The sequence below is a fragment of the Gavia stellata genome, chromosome 29 (assembly GCF_030936135.1).
Source record: "Gavia stellata isolate bGavSte3 chromosome 29, bGavSte3.hap2, whole genome shotgun sequence".
Taxonomy (NCBI): Eukaryota; Metazoa; Chordata; class Aves; order Gaviiformes; family Gaviidae; genus Gavia; species Gavia stellata.
In genome coordinates, this window is record NC_082622.1 from 4,914,366 (window position 1) to 4,936,780 (window position 22,415).

General features: G+C 66.7%; 2 protein-coding genes across 4 annotated transcripts; one reads left to right on the forward strand and one right to left on the reverse strand.

Annotated features, from left to right (window-relative positions):
• Positions 1–1,271: 1,271 nt before the first annotated feature.
• Positions 1,272–12,007, reverse strand: FGR (FGR proto-oncogene, Src family tyrosine kinase). 3 transcript variants are annotated; one of them, XM_059830899.1, is made up of 13 exons: positions 11,955–12,007; positions 6,894–6,954; positions 6,317–6,569; positions 6,108–6,210; positions 5,730–5,828; positions 5,446–5,549; positions 5,217–5,366; positions 4,029–4,184; positions 3,323–3,502; positions 3,070–3,146; positions 2,836–2,989; positions 1,948–2,079; positions 1,272–1,692 (listed from the first exon to the last, which is right to left on the reverse strand). In XM_059830899.1, exons 3-13 carry the CDS (start codon positions 6,555–6,557, stop codon positions 1,484–1,486), a joined length of 1,605 nt encoding a protein of 534 aa, XP_059686882.1. In that variant the 5' UTR covers positions 6,558–6,569; positions 6,894–6,954; positions 11,955–12,007; the 3' UTR covers positions 1,272–1,483. The 3 variants fall into 3 exon arrangements, with proteins under 3 accessions (XP_059686882.1, XP_059686881.1, XP_059686883.1); XM_059830898.1 differs by lacking the exon at positions 4,029–4,184 and adding an exon at positions 4,576–4,740; XM_059830900.1 differs by lacking the exons at positions 4,029–4,184; positions 6,894–6,954; positions 11,955–12,007 and adding an exon at positions 4,576–4,740 and having other exon boundaries at positions 6,317–6,572.
• Positions 12,008–14,955: 2,948 nt separating this feature from the next.
• Positions 14,956–20,668, forward strand: LOC104258019 (digestive cysteine proteinase 2). Its single transcript, XM_059830907.1, has 11 exons — positions 14,956–15,144; positions 16,305–16,364; positions 16,623–16,715; positions 16,837–17,009; positions 17,788–18,031; positions 18,104–18,299; positions 18,408–18,601; positions 19,147–19,238; positions 19,325–19,486; positions 20,094–20,283; positions 20,481–20,668. The coding sequence occupies exons 1-11, from the start codon at positions 15,093–15,095 to the stop codon at positions 20,666–20,668; spliced, it is 1,644 nt and encodes a 547-aa protein (XP_059686890.1). The 5' UTR covers positions 14,956–15,092.
• The last annotated feature ends 1,747 nt before the right edge of the window (positions 20,669–22,415 follow it).

Here is a 22,415-nt window from a genome sequence, read left to right on the forward strand (position 1 = left end):
GGGGGGGCCGGGGGGGCCTTTCCCTTGCAGAGGTGGCCCCCCCAGCCCGGGCTATATCTATGCGCTGGGGCTGGAGGGGGTGAGGATACGGCCCTCAGTCCTGGCTCGACTCAACCTGGGACCCCCCCCCCTGGGTGGGCATGGGTGCCCCCACCCCAACTCCTGCAATCCAGTGTTGTCCCCCCCAGCTCTAGCCAACCCCCCCAATTCCCCCCCGGCCGGTGCCAATCACCCCCCCCCCCCGGTCAGCCCCTTGCCCCAAGGGGGGCCAGAAGGACCCGGGTTCCCCCCGCTTGTTAGAAAGGTTTTATTTCTCTCTATTTACAGACTGGATTTAAAAAAAAATAAACAACAGAACCCCCCCCCTCCCCTTCCCTCGCCCCCCCAGGATGGCACTGCCCACCCACAGCCCTGCCCCATGGGTGCAGGGGAGCTCTTGGCCATGGGGAGCAGGGCTGGGCCAAGCCTGGGACTACAGGCACACACCCCCCCCCAGGAAAGGGGGGGCCCAGGGGGGCAGCCGGCCCCCAGGAGCCAGCCAGCAGGGTGGCATCCCCCCCCCCTCCAGTGCCATCATATTCACATTGCGCCCCGAGTCCCCCCCACCAGCCCCCGTTAATGCTTGCCGCAGAGGTTTGAGCCAAGCTGCAGCCGGGACCCCCCCCCAAGCGCTCTGGGGGTGACCCCATCCCGTACCCCCCTCCCGCCCCACACGGGGCAGTGGGAAACAGCCCCCAGGGCAGAGCTGCCCCCCCGTAGCCTGGACCCCTGGTCCCCCCCAGGACCCCTTGTGCCCCCCCCCCCCAGGACCCCTTGTTCCCCCCCAGCGCAAGCGGAGGTTTATGGCTTTCAGGATTTGGCTCTACTATAAGGAGAGGAGATAAAGGGGGGGGGGGGGGGGGGCAAGGAGATCCCCCCAAATACAGGGATCCCTGGGGGTGAGGTGGCTGCTGGGGTAAGGGGTATAAAATCTTATAAATTAAAGACGATATAAAAGGGGGGGGGTTTGAGGTGACCTTCCCCAGGTCCACGCCAGGATTTGGGGGGCTGAACCCCCCCCAGGTGCACACAGCTGAGCTGGGGGAGATGAGATTGGGGTCGGCATGGGGAGCACACACTGCCCCCCCCCAAGGTCCCTGCTGCTGTGGGGCTAGGGGTGTCTGGGGGGGCGCGGTGGGGTACCCCACCTTCCTCCCCCAGCCAAAGCACTTCTCAGGTTCAAAGCTGGATGTGAAGGCAACGAGAGAGGGGCCGGGGGGGGGGAAAGGGGGGCTGGGGTGGGGGGCACAGCTTTGCCCCCTCTCTGAGTCCAAAATCCTTGTGCAAAGCCCCCTGTCCTCCCCGGGGCATCCCGAGCACCCCCCCACAGGCGTTTTGGGGTGGGGGGGCCACAGGCAAAGGGAGTAACACCCCCCCTGCAAAAAGGGGGAGATTCATCCAAAAGCCACCCCAAGAGCCCGGCTCGGGGGGTGCCAGCGCCCGGTCACTGGTTGTCCCCCGGCTGGTACTGGGGCTCGGTGGCGGTGAAGTAGTCCTCGAGGAAGGACTGGAGGTACTCGAAGGTGGGGCGCTCCTCGGGCTCCCGCTTCCAGCACTGCACCATCACCTCGTGCAGGGAGGGGGGGCAGTTGCCCGGGCACTGCATGCGGTACCCCCGCTCCACCTGCTCCAGCACCTCCCGGTTGTTCATCCCTGCGTGATAAGGACACCCCGTTCGGCAACCAGCATCCCCATGGGACAAGCCAGTGGGGAAACTGAGGCACGCCGAGGGATGCGGCGGCATTGCGCTGTGGTTTGGATAAGGAGCCCAGCTTAGCGCTGGTCTCTCTGATGGGGAAACTGAGGCACGGGGCAAGCCTTGCTGGTGGCAGCGCTGGGGAGGGTCAGCCCCTGCCCTGCCTGCACCCCGCTGCCCAGCCCGCCCCAAGGGTGCCTGCTGCCCTGTACCTGGGTAAGGCACCCGGCCTTTGGTCACCAGCTCGGTCAGGAGGATGCCGAAGGACCAGACATCCGACTTGATGGTGAACTTCCCAAAGAGCGCGGCCTCCGGGGCCGTCCACTTGATGGGGAACTTGGCACCTGCGAGGGCAGGCAGGTGAGCCACAGCTGGGGCACCCCGCTGCACCCGCACCCAGGGTACCCCGCACCTGGGGCACCCAGCACTGGGGACACCCTGCACCTGGGGCATCTTGCACCAGAGGTGCTCAGCACCCGGAGCACCCTGTACTGAGGGTGTCCTGCACCCAGAGTACCCTGCACTGGGACACCATGCACTGGGGGCACCCAGCACCCAAGGCACCCTCTGCCTGCGTTGCCCCACACATGGGGCACCCAGCACCCAAGGCACCCTCTGCCTGCGTTGCCCCACACATGGGGCACCCAGCACCCAAGGCACCCTCTGCCTGCGTTGCCCCACACATGGGGCACCCAGCACCCAAGGCACCTTGTGCTGGCGGCACCCAGCACCCAAGGCACCCTCTGCTGGGGTTGCCCCACACATGGGGCACCCAGCACCCAAGGCACCCTGCGCTGGGGGCACCCAGCACCCAAGGCACCCTCTGCTGGGGTTGCCCCACACATGGGGCACCCAGCACCCAAGGCGCCTTGCACAGGGTCACCCTGCACCTGGGGCACCCATCCCCTCGGATGCCCACCACCCGGGGTACCCATCATCCGTGGTGTCCATCACCCAGGATACCCATTCCCTGGGGTACCCACCACCTGGGGCACCCATTGCCCAGGACACCCAGCACTGGGGGTGACCAGGTCCATGCCCAGGGTACGGAGGGGACAGGGCGGCGGTCCCCACAGCAGCGGGGCACCGAGCCGGCTCACCCTGGCGCGCCGTGTACTCGTTGTCCTCGATGAGGCGAGCGAGGCCGAAGTCGGCGATCTTGCACACCAGGTTGTCTCCCACCAGGATGTTGGCAGCGCGGAGGTCCCGGTGGATGTAGTTCATCCGCTCAATGTAGGCCATGCCCGCCGCGATCTGGGGGGGGGAAAGCAGTGAGGACCCCCCGGATGCACCCCCTGAGGGGCACCCCCACCCCGTGCCAGTCTCCCCGGTACCTGGGCAGCCATGTCCACCAGCTGGGGCAGCTTCAGGTAGCGTCCATCCCCGTCCTTTAGGAAATCCAGCAAGCTGCCTGCGGGCAGAGGGTGCCAGTCAAAACGCCCGAGAACCTGCCGTGCCCACCCAAGGGTGCCCTCCCCTGCAAGCCCCCAGCCCTGGGACCAGCTCCCTGCCCACCCCAGCCGTGCCCAGGCAGGGTGAGACTTGCAGAAGAGCAGGGGGGTCCCCCAGGCAGTGCCCCCCGCTCACCCTGGCTCATGAATTCGGTGACGATATAGATGGGCTCCTCCGACACCACGGCGTAGAGCTGCACCAGTTTGTCGTGCCGCAGCCGCTTCATGATCTGAGCCTCCTCCAGGAAGGCCTCGGGTGACATGGTGCCCGGCTTCAGTGTCTTCACCGCCACCTTCGTGGTGCCGTTCCATGTGCCTGGGCCGGGGACACGGCGTCACCGCGAGCCCAGGGGACAGCCGGCCTCGGCAGGGCCGGGAGGGAGGGGTGCGTGGATGGAGGGGTGCGTGGATGGAGGGGTGCACGGATGGAGGGGTGCGTGGGTGCATGCTTGCGTGGATGGATGGATGGATGGATGGATGGATGGATGGATGGATGGAGGGATGGAGGGATGGAGGGATGGATGGAGGGAGGGATACATGGAGGGATGCATGGGTGGAGGAGCAAGGAAATGAGGGCAGGGCAAGGAAGGGGCATGATACCACCATACCCCACCCAGGAGGTCCCCTCACCCGGTGGCATGGGGACAAGGCACCCGTGAGCTCACCTCCTCATGCCGACCTTACCCCATTCCCCATCCCTCCACAGGGAAGCCTGTGCCAAGCTGCCATCTCCCCCACAGCAGTGGGTACCACCCGGCACCCCACGATGCTGCCTGCCAGGGCAGGACCGGACTGCTCCTGCCCCCGTGCCCCCCCGCCCCGGCCGGCTGGGCCAGCCTTACCCATCCACACGTCTCCGAAACATCCCATGCCGAGTTTCTTGTTGAGGGTGATGGATTCCCGCGCTATCTCCCAGGCGTCCTTAGCTAATCCCAGGGTCTGGGGCTTCATGGCGGGGCACGCGCGGGTTAGCAGATGGCACAACCCGTCGTTATACTCTGCGGGGGGGCGGGCAGGGAGGGGAGGAGGGAGGGAGGGGGTGCGATGGGATGAATGCAGCATGCACGCCGAGCGGAGGGAGCGCGGGGCGCCGCAGGAAGAGGATGATGAAGAGGGGACCCCCCGGCCTGGTCTCGTCTCCTGCTTGCGGTCCCATCTGAAATGGGGGGGGGGGCTGCTTGCCCATGCAGGGACGTCACGGGGCATCCTGGGGTACCCGTTGTGACCCCAGAGCAGGACATGGGACATTTCCCCATGCCGGCAACCTGGTGTCGCTCAGCCTGTCCCGGCAAGCAGGAGCCCTTCCCTGGGGGGGGTGCCAGGCCTGGGGGTGCCCCCGCCACCCACCCCCTCCCCGCCGCTCGCCCCGGCTTGCCCGCCGGGCCCTACCCATCCACACTTCCCCGAACTGCCCGTTGCCCAGCTTCTTGAGGAGCTGGAGGGACTCGCGGGGGATCTCCCACACGTCTTTGGTTTTGACCGAGAGGTCGGCCAGCTTGGGCGTTCCCTTATGGCACGGCACGGCCAGGCGGCAGCACAGCCCGGCCGCCCGCTCTGCGGCACCGGGGTTGAAGGGGGGGGACAGGCGTCAGCCCGGGCACAGACCCCCACCAGCCCTTTGCCCCCACCCGCTACCCCGGGCATCGCCCGGGCTCCTGCGTGGTCCAGCCACCCCCCAACATGCACACACGTAAATGGGGTGCACCCCCCTCCGCCTTCCCCAGGGATGGCCCCGCACCCCCTCGGGCTGGGCCGGACCCCCAATCCCCCCGGCTGTGCCCGGGGAGCGGCTGATGCCCCCCCAGACCCAGGGGCTATTTACCTTCTCCAGAGAGGCCGGGTGCTCCCCGCACCGAGGACACGGAAGAGGGGGGACCCTCAGGGGGTCCCCCAAATGCCACCACCAGAACAGCACCCTCCTTCTCCAGTTAAACCCAGTTAGCCCAGCCATCCCCCTCTTGCCAAAGGGTCTCTTGGGCTTTCCCCACCCCTCCCCATCACCCCCCCCCGTGCCCCCCATCCCACCCTACCTATATAGTGCTGGACCAGCTGCTGGATGGTGTCGAATTGGGCGCGGGTGGTGATGTAATAGCCCCCGTTGTCCAGTTTCCGAATCTTATAGTGCTTCACGTGGTCTCCCTTGGCCTCGTCCCAGTCCCGGATGGAGAGGGAGTAGGCACCTACGTGGGGGCAAGGTCAGGGTGGGTCAGGGAGGGACACGGGGTGCAGCCCCCGGTGTCCCCGTCCCCGTTCCCATACCTTTCGTCGTCTCGCTCTCCCGGATGAGGAAGGTGCCCCTGCAGTTTCCGTGGCACAGGAGCTGCCGCTCTGCATCCTTGCGCCCGATCTTCCCAAAGTACCACCTGCCACGGGGCCGGGTTCAGCGCCGGGAGGGCACTGCCGAGGGGCACCCACGGGACCACATGCCACGGCCCCTTGCCAGCACCGCGGCGGTGCCGGGGCTCGCCGGGGGTGCCAAGACACCTGGGCTCAAGGCAGACGGGGTGGGGGTCCCCTTCCATCCGTGTCCCCCCCATACTCACTCTTCTGCCTGGATAGAGTCCACTGGGGCCACGTAGTTGCTGGGGATGTAGCCCGTGGTGCCTGAGCTCAGCGACCTGGCCTCCCACCAGTCACCCTCCCTGGGGAAAGAGGAGCGAGGAAGAAGGACAGACGGACAGACCTGGCCACCCTGCACCTTCCCGCACACAGCACCCCCAGATCCCGCTCTCCCCCGCCACAGAGGGCACCCACACCTGGGTTACTGCTGAGACCACCCAACTCATGACACACGTGGCCCTGGTTCTTGTGGCATCCAGCAACGGAGCCGAGGCAGAGCCTGGGTCCTGCCTGGGGTACCTGTGGCACGGAGGCACCTCCCCGGGGTGGCATGGGGGGACTGGGGGTGGGGGGGGTCTCACGTGTTGTTGATGATGTGGAATTTCTCCCCTTTCTGGAAGGTCAGGTCATCCTCCGTCCTGGCCTCGTAGTCGTACAGGGCGATGAAGAGCGTCACGCCCCCGCCTGCGGCACGCGGAGGGGACCGCGGTGAGCCCCCGGGTCCCCCCTGGTGCCACAGGGGTGCATCCAGACCCCCCCCCCCCGCCCCAGCACCCAGCCCCCCGCTGACCTGTGATGCCCCCGCTCCGCATTTGCAGCGTGTTGGAGGTGAAGACCCCCGACCCCGCGAAGGAGGGAGCCGAGGGCACCGCCGCGCCGTGGAAGTTGTTGAAGTCGGGGATGCGGGTGAAGACGGCGCCCGGCTGCGTGGGGTCGGGGTCGTACTGGGAGGTGGGGGGCGGGGGGGGACCCACCTCACCCCCCACCTGCCCTTTGCCGGACCCCTTCTCTTTGCAGTGCACACAGCCCATCCTGGGCACGGCCTGCGGGACAGAGGGACCGTGAGCCCCGCGCCCCCCCCGGCAGGGTACACGCGTGTGCACACGCGTGTGCAGACGTGGTCCCCATTAGAGGCACCGGGGTGCACGCATGAGCCCCTGCCCACGCCCCCAGCCCCAGGAGGAGCGGGGTCCTGCCACCCCCTGGCACAGCAAGCTGGGTGCCTGGGCTGTGACATGGGGACACCGGGGTCCCAATGGGCACTGCCACCGGCAGGGACCAGGCTGTGAGGAGGGCTGTACCGCCCAGGGGACCCCGCGTCCCCCTTGGCACCCGTGGGCGCTCCCTTTCTTGGCGACCCCACTCACTGCGACGGCTCCGTCGGTCACTTCAGCTGCTCCATGTCACCCCGGGGAGGAGAAGAGGCACCTGTGGACACGGGAGGGCATCAGGCGGTGGGCAAGACCATGGGCTGCAACACCCCCCACCATGGGCTGCAACACCCCTGCATGTGCTGCAACACCCCTGCTCAGGCTGCAACACCCCTGCATGCGCTGCAACACACCCGCCATGGGCTGCAACACTCCTGCTCAGGCTGCAACACCCCTGCGTGCCCTGCAACACCCCCTCCATGGGCTGCAACACCCCCGCCATGGGCTGCAACAACCCTCCAAGGGCTGCAACATCCCTGCTTGGGCTGCAACATTCCTGCATACGCTGCAACATCCCTGCACAGGCTGCAACACCCCCGCCATGGGCTGCAACAACCCTTCAAGGGCTGCAACACCCCCGCACAGCCTGCAACACCCCTGCACGGGCTGCAACACTCCTGCTCGGGCTGCAACACCCCTGCATGTGCTGCAACACTCCTGCTCGGGCTGCAACACCCCTGCATGCGCTGTAACACCCCTGCACAGACTGCAACACCCCTGCACAGCCTGCAATACTCCTGCATGGCCTGCAATACCCCAGCATGGGCCACAACAACCCTGCACGCTCTGCAACACCCCTGCACGGGCTGCAGTACCCCTGCACGGGCTGCAATACCCCTGCATGTGCTGCAACACCCCTGTGTGGGCTGCAACACCCCTGCACGCTCTGCAGCACCCCTGTATGGGCTGCAGTACCCCTGCATGGGCTGCAGTACCCCTGCAGGGGCTGAAACAGCCCCGCATGCGCTGCAACACCCCTGCATGCGCTGCAACACCCCTGCATGGGCTGAAGCACCCCTGCACAGGCTGTAATACTCCTGCACGGGCTGCAATACCCCTGCATGTGCTGAAACACTCCCGCATGTGCTGCAACACCCCTGCACAGGCTGAAACCACATCCTCGAGCAGGTTTTTCTCCCGCCATGTCCTCCACAAACCGATCGCCTCCCTCCAAGGCGAGACGTGTCCCCCGGCTGCCCCAAGGCTGGAGGGAGCCCGGCTGGGCGGAAAGGAGCCCTCAAAGCGTCCCCGTCCCCATCCCCGTCCCTGTCCCTGTCCCCTGCGCTCGGCAGGAGAACTGGTGTCTCGGGGGAGGAAGGGCCCTGCTCGCCTCGCTGCGGTCAGGGCTGCGCTCTTCCGGCCAGAGCCGCCCTCGGCAGCGAAGGTGTCGCGGAGGAAGAGGAGGAAATCGGACCTCTCCCACCATGGCTGCAAGGAGACATTTCTGTCCCCAGCCCTGTCACCTCCCCTGGGTGCTAGTCACCCACCCGCACCAGTCTGCCCAGTTTGGACTGGGCAGAGCTTTCCAGTCGAGGGCTCTGCAGCGATACGGCGGAGCTCGCCCCGTCTCCAGCCCGAGAGCAGAGGGAAGGTGCCGTGAAGCCGTGCTTCGCCTGGCAGCCACGTCCTGTCCCCTGTGCTCCGGAGAGCAGGAGGAGACGGAGGTTTTAGGGCGGATGAGACGTTTCAGGCGGGTTTCCCGGTCACGGTCTTTGATTCACTTTCCTCTCTCCCGGCGGGGGGTGGAAAGGGCCCGGCTCTCCCCCTTCCACCTTCACTTTCGACACCAGCAGTGTGGCAAGGCCGCGGCCGTTGCAGACGGGGCAGCGTTGCCAAATCCGAGAGGGTTTGCCGGGTTGGGGTTTTTATTTTTGCTGACAATAAGTGGCTATTTTAGCTGACGAACGTCCCCAGCTCTCGCAAACCCTGTCCCCTCTGGGTGGGAATCACCCACCCCGTTGCCGGCATCGCGCTCAGAAACTTCCCATTTTGCTGAATTTCCGTGCCGAGCGCGGAGGCGGTGCTGCCACGGCTGCCGGCAGGGATCGGGCAGGCAAGGAGCATCTTCTAGGCAAGCGCAAGCCCGAATTATCGCAGCACCGCAGGGTTTAGCCGCTGCTCGTGCCGTGCCCAGGCGCCGTACAGCAGCATTGCACCCACACTTCCCCTTCTCTGGGCACCCACAAAACCCCCGAGGTGGTCCCTGCCACCTCCCAGCTGGGCACGGTGGCATGAAAACCGTCCCCTTGTGTCGTCCTTGGGGAGGGGACACAACCGGCCTCGTGTCCGATGGCTGCACGCTGGTGTCTGGCCCTGGCTCTCCTGAAAAGGAGCTGCTTGGAGCCTGGGAGCAGATGGCAACCAAGCCCTTCCCGCACCGGCTCCACCGGCACCGGTCCCGGCCAAGCTGCCAGCTCCCACCCTGTGCTGAGACCCAGCCAACTCGTTACCCCCATCACTGCCCCCGCCCTGCTGGGCACGGCTGGGCGTGATGCAGCCGCATCCCCGGCCGCCCATCCATCTGCTCTCCGGTTCCCCTGGGACACGGGGCAGGTCAGCCCCATCCCCAGCTCTGAGCCGGAGCGCAATGTCCCGGTGCACACCGGTGTCACCCTGCGTGTCACCCCCAGTGCCGAGGCACCCCGTGGGGATCGCCCCCATCCCCTGCTTCCATTCCCCCTCTGGGGAATATGGGCGATGGAGGGGTCACGCTCCGGGGGGATGCCGCCGCACGGAGAGATACGGGGGCTGCTGGAAATGTCATGCACCCAGTGCCGCGGGGACAAGCCAGGGTGGCACTTGCCAGGCTGAGGGTGGGTCCCCGGCACCCAGGTGTGCCACAGCTCCCCGGGTAGCAGGCGGGTGGCAGAGGGGCAGCTGCCGGAGGAACCCAGCCGGCACCTACGCAGCCGGAGGAGGAAGCAGGAGCAGGAGCAGGATGGCGTGGGGGATGAGAAGGAGGAAGAGGATGGTGCTGTGGCCACCAAGGGGAACCTCAGGGCTGGCAGGATCCTAGGCTTTGGGGACGGTGGCAGCCGGGAGGGACCACAGCGGGGCTGAGCAGTGGCTGCAGCCACTTGGGTACCCTGTGCCCCCCCCATGCCTTGACCCACTGCCCTCGCCCTGCACACCCCTGTCCTTCGCGTGTGGCCCTGCACGCCGGTGGCTCTCGCCGCCCTGCCGCAGCCTCCCCAGGGGAAGAGGAACCAAGACTACTGCACAGCCCAGCCCGGAGCCCGCCCGGGCTCCTCCATCGCCCCGTGGCTCTGGACCTCTCTGGTCCCAGGGGGGAAACTGAGGCACAAAGCAGCTGCAGCGCAGTTGGGGAAGGTGCCTCATTTTAGGTGGCTCATTAGGACGCACGACCCCAAGCCGTGTCCCCATCCCGTGCCCAGGACCCAGGGGAGGCGACGAGAGGACACATTCTGCCTCTCCACTGTCTGCTCCTCATCCCGGCACGGTGGCAGACGGTGGCATGTCCCTGCTCCTTCCCCGCTGCCCCCAGCCCCGAGTTCAACCCTGCAACCCGGAGCCAGGGCCCTGGGGTAGAGCCCTGCTCCTGCTCCAGTCCCCCCAGTTTACCCAGTGCCTGGCAAGTCCCCTGCAGCTCCCAGTGGAGCGTGGCAGCCCCTGGCCTGGCTCGGCCTCGGTGGGAACAGGTTCCCTGAGGACAGGGGGTGTGAGGAGGGATGGGGAGGGTGCTGCTGTGGCCGGAGAGACCCACACCACCAGCATATGGCTCCAGACCGCTGCGAGACGTGGGGACACCGGCAGAGGCGGTGGGATGGGGTGCAATGTTCCGCCAGGAACATGCAGATAGGGTGACAGCCACAAGAGCGTGGGTTTCCCGGTAAGGCATTCCACCTCGGTTGGGGCACGGAGGGGGCTGGAAGCGCCGGCCGTGCCCATCGGTGACGTGGTAGTGGCACGGTGCTATTCCTGGGCACTTTCCAGCGGCGATGCCCGAAGGGACACCCCTTCCCCTGCCTGCCCGTGAGCAGGACAGGGTTCAAAGTTTGCTGCTGGCTCCCAAAACCAGCTGTGCTCCAGATGGGCATGGCCAGCGCTCTGCCGGCATCGTCCCTGTGCCAGCCCCAGGAGGTGGCAGGGTGCTGCCCCCCCGCCAATACCCCGGAGCAGAAGAGGAAGGACACGTCACCCCCCAAAAGCGATCTGTCCCCACAAGCCCACCCGCGAGCAACCAAGCCCATGGCAGGGGGTGTCCCCTCGCCCCCCACCCTAGGAGGAGATGCCCACGGCGGTGGGATCCCCCCTCCTCTGGCCTCCCAGCCCCATCGCTGGCTGGGAAAGCAGGATTTCCGCTGGAAGAAGAGCAATTCCCGGATCCGAGGGGCTGCAGGGGCGGAGGGAGAGAGCCGGCCAGGGCTCCAAATACAATGTCCCAGGAGGAGCGGGGTGGGGAGGGAATTGTGCAGGGCAGGAAGCGGCGAGTTCCTGTCCCTCCTTGGGACACACCAAGGACCGGGGACAAGGCAGAGCTGCAGGGAGCGGGGGGAGCACCCGCTCGGGCCAGGGCCTGAGCCCCCCACAGCTGCCCCCAGCCCTGGCCGGGGAGAGCTCAGCCCCCGGCATCCCTCTCGGAGCGCTTGCTGGGCTGGCACGCCATGGGCACCTGCGGGACCTGGGGGGGAGCAGGTGTGTGTGTGTCCCCCCATCCCGGTGTCCCCCGGGGTGCTGTGACCTGCCCCCTCCCCAGCACTCGGGTCTGGCACAGGCGAAGGCACCATTTGCCTCCGCAGCCTCCCCGCCGCGGCGTCGTCACCGATTAGTGCCGGGAGGGTGAGCTGGAGCTGGCGGCTGCCCCCAGCCCTCCCCACGCCGAGGCCTCGGGCGTGCTGCCCCCCTGCTGACCTGCTGCCCCCCAGGACAGGGAGGATGGGGGTCTCCTGCCCACCCCCCCCCCCAGCTCATTGCAGAGGCTGGTGTTGCCCAGGGGGGAGCAGCGAGGGCAGGGCCCAGTGGCAGCCCCCCGGCAGCCCCCCGCGGGGGGCACGGGGCCCTCTGTCCCCACGGCTCAGCGCCCCGTCCCACTCCGGACCCAGAGCCACCCCATGCATGGCAGGGGGGGGCGCAGCTTCAGCACCCTCCCAGCACATGGCAAGGGGATTGAGAGACACACACCCCCCCATTGCAGGGGGCAGAGCCCCCCACCACCCTGCACCCCACGCCCCACGCAGCCCCATGTATCCCTCCTACCGTCAGCCCTCCTGCTCCGGCTCGCATGGACCCACGCTGCCCCCGGCTCCCGGCGGGACCGCAGACTGGGGTGCCACCGCAGCACCCCGATCCGCCCGGCACTGGGGGCCGGGGTGTCGAGGCGGGTGGCAGGGCAGGGCAGGGCGAGGTGGGTGCCGTGGGGAGAGCGGGAGCGCCTGTGCGTGTGTTTCCCCTGTCTCTTTGGCGGTTCTCGCAGCAGAGCAAGAGCTTCCCCTCCCCTCGCCCCCCCTTCCTCCCCGCGCTCCCAGCAATGGTTCATTGTACCAACCAGCCCAGCCGGGGCGGCCGCCGGCTCACCCTCCAGCACCGCTCACCGAGGCCCACCGCCTGCCCATGGAGGTGGCATGGGGGGGGACAGGTTGGCATCGGTGGGTGCCCGGTCCCCAGCAGCACGGGGGGCCACCGCTGTGGCTCCCTGGGCTCTGCCTGCGGGATTTATGGGGTGTGCGTGGGGATACCTGGCTCTGTGGGATCCAGCTCCGCTCCCAGAGGCAGCCTGTGCCAGCCTGGGGTGCTGCCTGCACCCATCCCGAGACAGAGCCTGACCCCCCCCGCAGCTTCCCCGGGCAGGGGACGGCACGGGGACAGCGTATGGCACACAGGGGGGCTGTGACCCTGCCTGGCACGGGGTCTCTGCCACGGCGGCTCTGCCGGGACGGGGTGAACCTGGGGCAGGGCAGAGCTGTGGAGGGGTGGCGAGCAGCCCACCTTGCCCGGCGGATGGGGGGTAGCTTGGGACCATGTTCTGGGGGGCTCCCACGTGCACCCCCAGGATGGGGTGCAGCTCCTGGCCAGCTCAGGCAGTTGCTGTGGCCATCAATAGCCCACCAGATACCGGACCCCTTATCTACTCCTTGTCCAGATAAAGCTGCTGGTGGGACGACCCCAAGATTTGGCATCGGTCACGCTGACCCACAAACTTCAGCGAGCTCTGGGAGAGGGGGTGAGCCCCCCAGCACCCTGCCTGAGCCACCCTGCACCCTGCCTGGGCTCCCGGTCCAGGGTGCTGAGGCATCAACCCCGCAGAGAGCACCTCAAGCTTTTGGCACCCGGACCGCCGGATCAAGGCAGTCTCGGTGGGTGTCCCTTGCTGGGGGGACCCCCATGCCAATCTGGGGTGTGGGGCAGCCACCCCTCCAAGGCAAAGCCTCCTGGCTGGAAATACCCTCCACAGCTCCACTCGGGCCTGATCCTGCACAGTCCCCCAGCCCCCAGCCGCCCTCCTGCCACAGGGGACGGCGACAGCGAGGGGCTGGTGATATTTTTATGCGCTCCCCCCCGCCACAGTTTCCGGCACAGGGCCGTGCTCCCAAGCAGGGGTGAGGGTTTGCAGGGAGGGCAGGGGGCTGCGGTTGTGCTCCAGCCCGGAGCTGGCTGCATCCCAGCTCGGCCGCCCCATCTCCCCCACACAGCCGGGCTGGACTGCGTGCTGGTGGATGGGCGTCCTTCCCCATCTCTCCAGAGCCGCCTTCCTCCTCCTCCTCACCCTGCGGTTAGCCTTTGCAGGCTGACCTCTTTCCTGTGTGACGGTGAGTCCGACTCCTGAGTTTCCTGTTCTCACGAGGGGGGGGGCCCAGGGCTGGTGGAGGTCCCAGGTCCCACCGGAATGGGGACACGCTCCCTGGGCTGATGCCACGCTCCCCTTGTCACCCCCCGACTCGTTCTGGGGATGATGCGGAACACAGCTCCACTTTAGTCCCAGTTTGGGGGGCTTTCGGGCCTTTCTGGGACCTGGGGAGGGGGGGGGGCGGATTCAGACCCTGCTGGGGATGGAGCCAGCCCTGCCAGTGTCCCTGGGAGGGGACAGGGCACAGCGGGGACAGGGGCTGCTCATCGGCGGTCACCTGCAGAGCAATGGGCCCCTCCAGGTTCCACCTGGGCTCCCAGGATCCTTCCCAAATCGCCGCCTCAGGTGTTTCTGGGTGGCTTCAGCCCCAGGGAGGGCACTTGCCTCTGCCTGCCCCCCCCCCAGCTGCCTGCACCCCGGCAGGGTGCTCTGGCACAAGGCAGGGTGGGTGCTGCCACCATGGAGGGGACATGGCAAGTCCTGGGGTGTCGGAGATGCTGAACACCCGTCCCCCGGGAACAAGCAGCATGTAGAGGGGGTGAGTCTGGCAAATAGTGTGGAGGGGGGCTGCCATGGGCTCCCCCATCCCTGGGTGGGCTGCTCCTGATGTTCAGGATGGAAAGGGGGGGGGGCATATAAATCCCCCCCAGGAGCGTCCCCATCTCTGCCCCCACCGCTTGGGGAGGCTGGAGCCCCGGCAGCGAGTGGCAGGGGAGCCCCCAAAGCCCTCGGAGGCAAGGAAGGGTGTGGAGGAAGGCGGGTGGTTTCCCTGTGTCGCTGGAGGAAACGCTCCGGTGCTTTGCTAGACCAGGCTCTCCCTTTCAGCCCAGCTGATGCCTTCTGCCTCAGTTTCCCTCCTTGGGGTCAGAGAGGCTGAGCAGCGAGCGAGGGGTGACACGCAGAGTTCCCAGCCTTCTGCCCAAACCCTGGGGGCTGGGGTGGCTCAGTGGGTCCCCTTGGGGCTGGCTGTGGGGTGCCCACATTTCCCTGTGCCCCATGGCTGGCTCAGCCCTTCTTCCCTTTAAGCCCCCCAGCAAAGGATTCCCAGTGTTCCCAGTCTCCAGGCCTGGCTTGTTAATGCTCAGCTGCCCACAGCCCTGGCCCTCTGCTAGGGCACTGCCTCCTGCCCATCACCCCGGCATCGGGGCTTCCCGGCAAAGAGCTCCCCACCCCCCTCCTTGCACCCCTATACGAGGAGGGACACACAGCTCCAAGCACCCCATTGCCCCGCCAGGTTGGGGGGGCCCCCCCCATAGATCCAACCACAACGCTGCTCACGGCTCTTTGGGGCTCATCCTGCACCTCCCGTCCCCCTGCAACACCCAGCGTTGCTCCATCTCCCTCCGTGGGGACCCTGCCGAGACACGCTCTCCCCGCCGAGCACCCCGGGGTGCCCGGCCCCCCGCGCACCCCGCCAGGCACCACATGATGCCTGTTCCTTCCCTCCTCCGGGGAGGGCCCCCGCTTCTGCATTGGCTCCGCCGGGTTTCACCGCCGCTGGCTCCAACTTAAAGGTGAGAGCTGGTGCCGGGCGAGCCGGGGCAGCGAGGATGGGTGTTCTCCGCTGGCTCGCGGCCTCCGCATTCTGCATCGCAGTCCGGGGTGAGTCTGTCCCCCTGTGGCACTGTCCCCTCTGGGGACACCCTGGGGATGGGAGCTGGGGGCACCCAGGCAGGTCTCCCCTTCCGCTGCGTTGCCGGGAACGCAGGGCAGGCAGGCTGGGAAAGTGGTTTCTTGCTTGTTGGGACCCCAGATTTGCAGTTCCCCCAAGACAGAGGACAGTTGAGGTGGCAAAGAGAGGGGGGGATGTACCTCGAGGGCTTGGCGGGGCTGGAGCGGGTGAAAATAAGGCTAAATCAAGGCGGATGGGCTTTAACACGCACGCAAGCCCGAGCTGTTTCCCCGGCATTGCTGCCTGCAAAGAGCAGGCAGGGAAGCTGGGCAGGCTGTCGCCAGAAGCAGCAAGAGGGGATGGGGGTGTCGGGGGGGCCCGTGCCCCCACAGAACCCTCTTTCTGGGCGTCTGTAAAGCCGAGCAGGGTAGTGGGATTGCTGGCTCCATCACCGCCCCAGGCACCGTCTGTGGGTGCCCAGACCCAGGGCGCAACAGGCACCCATGGGATGGCCTAGGGTGCAGGCGGGGGGGGCTGCCAGTCCCTGCCTGCCCCAGATTTCGGGTACAGAAGCAGAGCCAGGTCTGGTCCCAACTGCCCGGGGCTGGGAGCGGGGCAGGCGCTGCTGGATGGCTCCTGGCGAGGAGGAAGATGCTGACGGAGGGAAAGGCTCATTCCCAGCAGCGGGTGTGTTGGCGTAGGGTTGCACAAGCTGGGAGCCCGGAGGGAGGTTGGGGAGGTCACCGGGAGACGCCAGGCAGGAGCAGCCGGCTCCCTGGCACCCCTCAACCATATCGGGGGACAGCTTGGCTGCATCCCCCCTTGCAAACATCATCCGAAGCCATGGCCACCAGCCCTGGGGTGGCACTGCCTCCCATGGGGACATCACCCAACAGCAGCTGGGGTTCCCTGGGGATGCAACACCGCAGGGCTCGCCCCAGCGTGGCAGCAGGTCGTGGCACGGTGCTGACCCTGGATTTGGCCCTGGGAGGGTGTCAGTGCGGCAGCGCCCTTTGCGTGTGCCACCGGTGGGCTCGTGGAGCTGCTTTTGGCCAAGCTGCCCCCCTGCCCCGCGCAGGAGGGGCTGTGGGGAAGGGGAGCAGTGGTTCAGGCAGCCCCCCACTCACCCCTGCCCCTCTCTGCCTTCCAGGACGGGACTATGGGCTCTCCCGCTCACCCCCTCAGTTCGGCTCCATCTACCACGTCCGAGGTAACAGGACCCCGCAGTGCCCTTTGCCACGGGGCGGGAGCGGAGGATGCTCAGCACCGGGCAGGACCAGGTCGTCCCAGTGCCAAACTGGGGCAGCTTCCTGCAGCCGGGTGCCTCTCCCTGACCCGGCACCCATGGGGACAGCAGCTTGGTCGGCTGTGGGTCTGCAAGCTCTGTGGGTGCTGGGGGGCGCGGGGAGGGATGTCGGGGTGCTGAGGCCTTGGGGCTGACCCGTGTCCGGTGCTGGGGGCCTCGCAGGTGTCATTAACCTGCCCTACGCTGAGATCGAGGAGCCCTTCGAAGCCTGGTACAACCTGACGGGAAACAAGAGCCGGATCCAGTACTACGGGGGTAAGCAGGCGGGCATCCCTCTGTTCCGGACTGCGCCCGTCCTGCATCGGCCCCATCCCTGTGCAAAGGCAGGACATGGGCAGGACCACCGTGCCTCAGTTTCCCCTTCCCACTGGCACAGGGCAGGTGATAACCTACCAGCTGGCGGCGGTGAAGCCCTTCGGGATGCGGTACAAGATCACGCCGGAGACCACCGAGAAGGAGGTGAACACCAGGAAATGCTTCCAGCTGCCCGGCTCCAAGGAGGATGTGGTCAAGGCTCAGAGCGTCTTCCCCAGTATTGATGGCTTCAAGGTGAGGGAGCCAGAGCCTGGATCCGACCCGCTGCCCGGAGCATCTTCAGGCTCTGGGTGGGGGTGCTGGGCAGCTGGAGATGCTCCTCTCCGTCCGAGGGGGTGCAGGGTGCTGGGACAGGCCAGGACATGCCCCTGTACCCTGGGGCGCAGGGAGGGTCACTTCCCCACCCGGATCGGGGCCGGACTCCCGGCTCCTTTCCCAACCCCGGCAGCCGTGTTGGGACGTGTCGCAGCCCACACGAACGCCAGCGTTTCGGGACGGCTTGGGCAAGTTGCTGCATGGCGGCTCAGCTCCCGCTGGCCCCAGCCTCCGGCATGGCTGGGCGCAGCAGGAGGGGTGCAGCATGTGAGCAGTGGGGACAGCAAGCTGTCACGGAGCCGGACACGGAGCCGGACACATGCCCACAGGGCGAGAGCTTGGAAACACGCAGGAAAAACCCAGAGCATTTTGGAGTGGGAGTGCAGCTATAGGCGCCCCCCACTATGGGTGCACACACTGCACTGTGTGCAGTGGGGTGTCCCCTGGGCACCACTGAGCTGGACGGGGGGGGTCTGTCCTGTGTTGCACCCCAAATCCTTGCCCCACTTTCTGCCCCATGCATGGCTGTGTGCTAATGGCCATGTAGCCGCTGGATCCGGCCCGAAAGCCCGGTGCGGGCTGGTGCAAGGTGCTGTACATGCACCGGGAGCACCAGGCTCCTGCGAAGGGGCTGGGTGGGGAGGAGCACACGTGGAGGGGTGCAGGACCCCCCCTCCCTAATGCTGTCCCCCCCCAGTTCTTGCGGGAGGAGTACTACCGGGGCCGGTACTGCGCCGTCTGGCAGAACGTCACCCGCTGGGCGCAGAAGAAGAATGTCTACACCCTGTGGGTGACCAACTCCAGCTGTGGGGTGGCCCCCGTCCACTACGAGATGCGGGGCTACAACAGCCTGCTGGGCTCCCACTACGACAAGTACGAGATCTCCTACACTGACTTCGACAACAGCTTCCCCCCCTCCATCTTTGACCTCCCCGTCAACGGTGAGCTGGGTTGGACCCCCCCCATCCTGCCCGTGGGGCTCGGGCTGATGGTGTCTCCTCCTTGCTCCCCAGAGACGAAGAAGTGCGGGATCCTCCCGGGGAGTGCGGCGGAGCATCGGGTGCTGGCGAACCCCATGGAGGACCTGGTGGGACGGCACCAGCCCTGGGCCCACGAGGTTTTCCACCACTACCGCCGGCGGCTGGGGCGGCGGTACGGCTCCGCGCGGGAGCTGGAGCACAGGCAGAGCATCTTCGTGCACAACATGAGGTACAGGCAGACGGAGGGATGCTGACCCCCCCCGCGGGGATGGGGAGCACATGCTGCGGTGGGAGGCGGCGTCGGTGGCGGCTGATGCCATCTCCGCCGCGACGGCAGGTTCGTGCACTCGAGGAACCGCGCCGCGCTCTCCTACACGCTGGCGCTGAACCACCTGGCCGACCGCACACCCCAGGAGCTGGCTGCTCTGCGGGGCCGCCGCCGGAGCGGGGCTCCCAACAACGGGCAGCCCTTCCCCACCGAGCTCTACGCCGGCCTCATCCTGCCCGAGAGCCTCGACTGGCGCATGTACGGTAGGTGCGGGGTTGGGGAAATGGGGTCTCGCCATCGGGGTGGTGTAAGGCTGCGATGTGGAGGGTGTGAGCGCTCCTTATCCAGGCCAGCGCAAAGTCCGACCGAGCAGCCCCGCTCTCCGTCACTGCGCTGGGGAGCCCGTGGGGCTGCGCTGTCCCTTGGGACCCTCATCTCCCTGTGGCCCCCGCTCTGCTCAGCAACTGGGAGATGGAAGCAGGGCTTATCTGGCAAAAGGCAGCTTGGGCAGCACTTGGCCCTCATTCAGTCTGGTGCCCCAGGGACAGATGTGACATCTGAAGCCACATCTGGCTTCCCTCGTGTCCCCATCAACTGGGAGCGACACCCCCAGAGCTTGTCCCAACCCAAGGGCAGGGGTCCTGCAGGTTTGCGGGTGCATTCACCCTCCCCCCGGTTAGCACCAAGACCTGGCTGCACTGCCTCTGGGAGCACAGTGAGCCCTCAACCCCTGCCTCAGTTTCCCCTCCACTTGCCCTCATCCCCCAGTGCCACCCCAGCCTCTCACCCCCCATCCCGCTGTCCCCAGGCGCTGTGACACCCGTGAAGGACCAGGCTGTCTGCGGGTCCTGCTGGAGCTTCGCTACGACGGGCGCGATGGAGGGTGCCCTCTTCCTCAAGGTGAGAGCAGGGATGTGCCCCATAGGGATGGCTGGGGGACCTGGAGGGTGTCCGGCCGCATCCCTGCAGCGTGTCCCCCCCCGCAGACCGGCGTGTTGACCCCCCTGTCCCAACAAGTCCTCATCGACTGCTCCTGGGGCTTCGGGAACTACGCCTGCGACGGGGGCGAGGAGTGGCGAGCCTACGAGTGGATCAAGAAACATGGTGGCATCGCCAGCACCGAGTCCTATGGCACCTACAAGGGGCAGGTGAGGGTGGCCCCGTGGCCCTGCCGGGGTCCCCCAGGTCTCAGGATGTGCCCCCTGGGGCCGATCAGGATGGGTCAGAGGTGCTAATGGGCTCTGGAGGCGGGGATGTCACCTTGTCCCCAAGGCACCAGGCTCCCTGTGATTCAAAGCACAGTTCAAAGCCAAGCCTTGGAGCTCAGCCCGGTGGTTTCATCACTGCGTGCCTCAGTTTCTCTTCTTGCAAAACAGGGACAAGGCTCCTCCACTCATGGGTGGTGCCATGGGTCCCTCCGTACCCTGCGGTGCAGGGATGGAGCAGGACTGCCCGGGGACAGGGACGTGGCTGCAAGACGCAGGCAACAGCCCCCCCAGGGCTTCGGGTGCAAAGCCAGCTCCCCGCGCTGCGTGCAGGCAATGCTGTGTCCCTGCAGCAACCGGGAAAATGTCCCCACCACGGTGGGCAGGGGAGGACAGAGGGGTCAGAGCCTGGATGCTGTCACAGCCCCAGTCCCAGATCACTCCCTGCATCAGAGCAGAGCTGCATGGGGGCAGCCAGGGTGGGCAGGGTCCCAGTGAGGGAACCTGGGGGCTCCTGATGACACAGTGTTGTCCCCCCTGGGTGCTGCAGAACGGCTTGTGCCACTACAACCAGTCTGAGATGCTGGCCAAGATCACGGGCTACGTCAACGTCACCTCGGGCAACATCACAGCAGTCAAAGCTGCCATCTACAAGCACGGCCCCGTGGCCGTCAGCATCGATGCCTCGCACAAGACCTTCTCCTTCTACTCCAATGGCATCTACTATGAGCCCAAGTGTGGTGAGTCGGGTGGCACTCGGGCCACGGGAGGACCTGGGTGCCCAGGGAGGTGCCAGGACACCCAGGTTCTCCTCCCTGCTTGGGCAGGGGTGGAGGAGGGAACCAGCCCTGCAGCCCTCCCCAGCGCTGCCGGCAGCCCCCGGAGCAGGGATGCTCACCGGACAGAGGCGAGCCATCTCCCATGTCATCCTCTGCAGCAAACGAGCCGGGAACGCTGGACCACGCCGTGCTGGCCGTGGGCTACGGGGTCCTGCAGGGAGAGACTTACTGGCTCATCAAGAACTCCTGGTCCACGTACTGGGGCAACGATGGCTACATCCTCATGGCCATGAAGGACAACAACTGCGGCGTGGCCACCGAAGCCACCTACCCCATCCTGGCCTGAGCCACCCCTCGGCTCTGCGGGGAGAGCCCTTGGTGATACTCTCAGCACCCATCCCTGGATCAGCCCTTTTGGTGTCACACATCACGCAGGAGGAAGCCGGGGACACGGTGGGACAGGGCCATGGGGTGCTGGACAAGGGGCTGGATGGGGACCCCGCTGTGGGCTTGCCAATAAAGACCCTGGAAAAATACTGGCTTGCTTCTACAGGAGGGATTCAATTGCTGCCCAGCCGGCTCTGCCCCCTTTGCAGACCCCAGCGCCCACAGCGTGTGACACATGTCCCCTGCACAGGTCCCTATCTCCGGGCTTGTTTTCTCTGTCCCATGGGATGGCAGGGGCCTCCCGGGGAGGGGACGGTGCCCGCCTGGCAGAGCCAGCTGGCTCACGCACACTCCCAGACACCCAGGGCGAGGGGAGCGGCTTTTCCAGCCCTATCTCTCGAGGTGGAGCACAAACAATCCCAGGGATTTCTGCTGAGATGAGGAATTCCTGGCGCGGGGTGTTGGGGAGGGGGGAAGGCATCCATCCTCTGCCCCACTGCCCGGGTCCCTGTTGTGGCTACGGGTGGGGATGTCACCAGCGGCGTTTGCCAATGCCACAAGCCAGGCTCCCCTTCACCCTTGGGGCTGCTCCCCTCCGGGGAAAGGCCCTTTACACCACGGCTCACCTGGGTGCTCCTAGTTTGGATTCGAGCCCTCCTGGGAGAGGGGGGGGTCAGTGCACAAGGATCAAGCAAACAGGGTGGGAAGTTCTCTCTGCCCTGACCCTGGTGGTCTCCCATCTTTGCTGGTACCTCCTCGGGGCAGGATGCGCCTTGGGCACCGCTGTGCTGCGACAGCAGTGGCCGTGGTCCCTGGGCAGGTGCTGCAGCATGGGGTGCATCAGCCCAGCCCCGCACCCGGGGGTGCAGCCGAATCCGGCCCGACTCGTCCCCGGTGGCGCGTGCAGCCAGCCCACGCCGAGCCCTTATCGGCTTTGTTTTGGGCTCGGGCGGCCCCGCGGGCGCTTGCTGTCACCTTGGGCTGGGGGCCAGTTGGATGTGCAGCAAGCGGGAGGGGTGAAGGCCACCCTGCCGGGGTGACAGCGCTGCTCTCCTTCCCGGGTCTCTTTTTCCATGTAGCTCCTGACATTTCACCTGCATCTTTCCCCTTTCTCCAATTAAAATCCCCTAATTGCAGTCCTGGGCTTGTCCTGATGGTGTATCCAGAAGGATGCAGGGATGCAAACAGCCCCTCTCTCACCATGACTGCCCAGCGCTGCCTTTGGTGGGGACACCTTGGATCCCGTCCCAGGAGGGTGGGGAGCACCCAGAGGGGCTTTGGGGTGCCTGGCAGGGTCTCACTGCATCTCCTTGCCCCAGGGTTTTGCCGATGCTCCCCCTGCTCGCAGCACGCTGCGTGCAGCAAAGCCTGGCTGCAAATTGCCGTGCAGGGAGGGTGGGAGCACAGAGACACCCTCGGCACCCACCACCAGGCCCCCCAATCCATGGGGCACCCACCTTCTCTCCAAGGAATGGCCCTGCCATGGGTTACCTGTGCCCACGGGGGTCTGGGTCCCACCCTGCTCCCCCCGCCCTGAGCCCCACAAACACGCAATATCAGCACCCACCCTGCTGCGGGTGGGAAAGGCACCCATGGGTGCCCATGGGGGAGCAGGGGGGCAACATAAAGCCACGCCTCCCTCTTGGTATAGCCCCGGCCAAGAGAAGGACGGGGCTTTGCCCGTTGGCTGCCGACAGCTCCCTGCC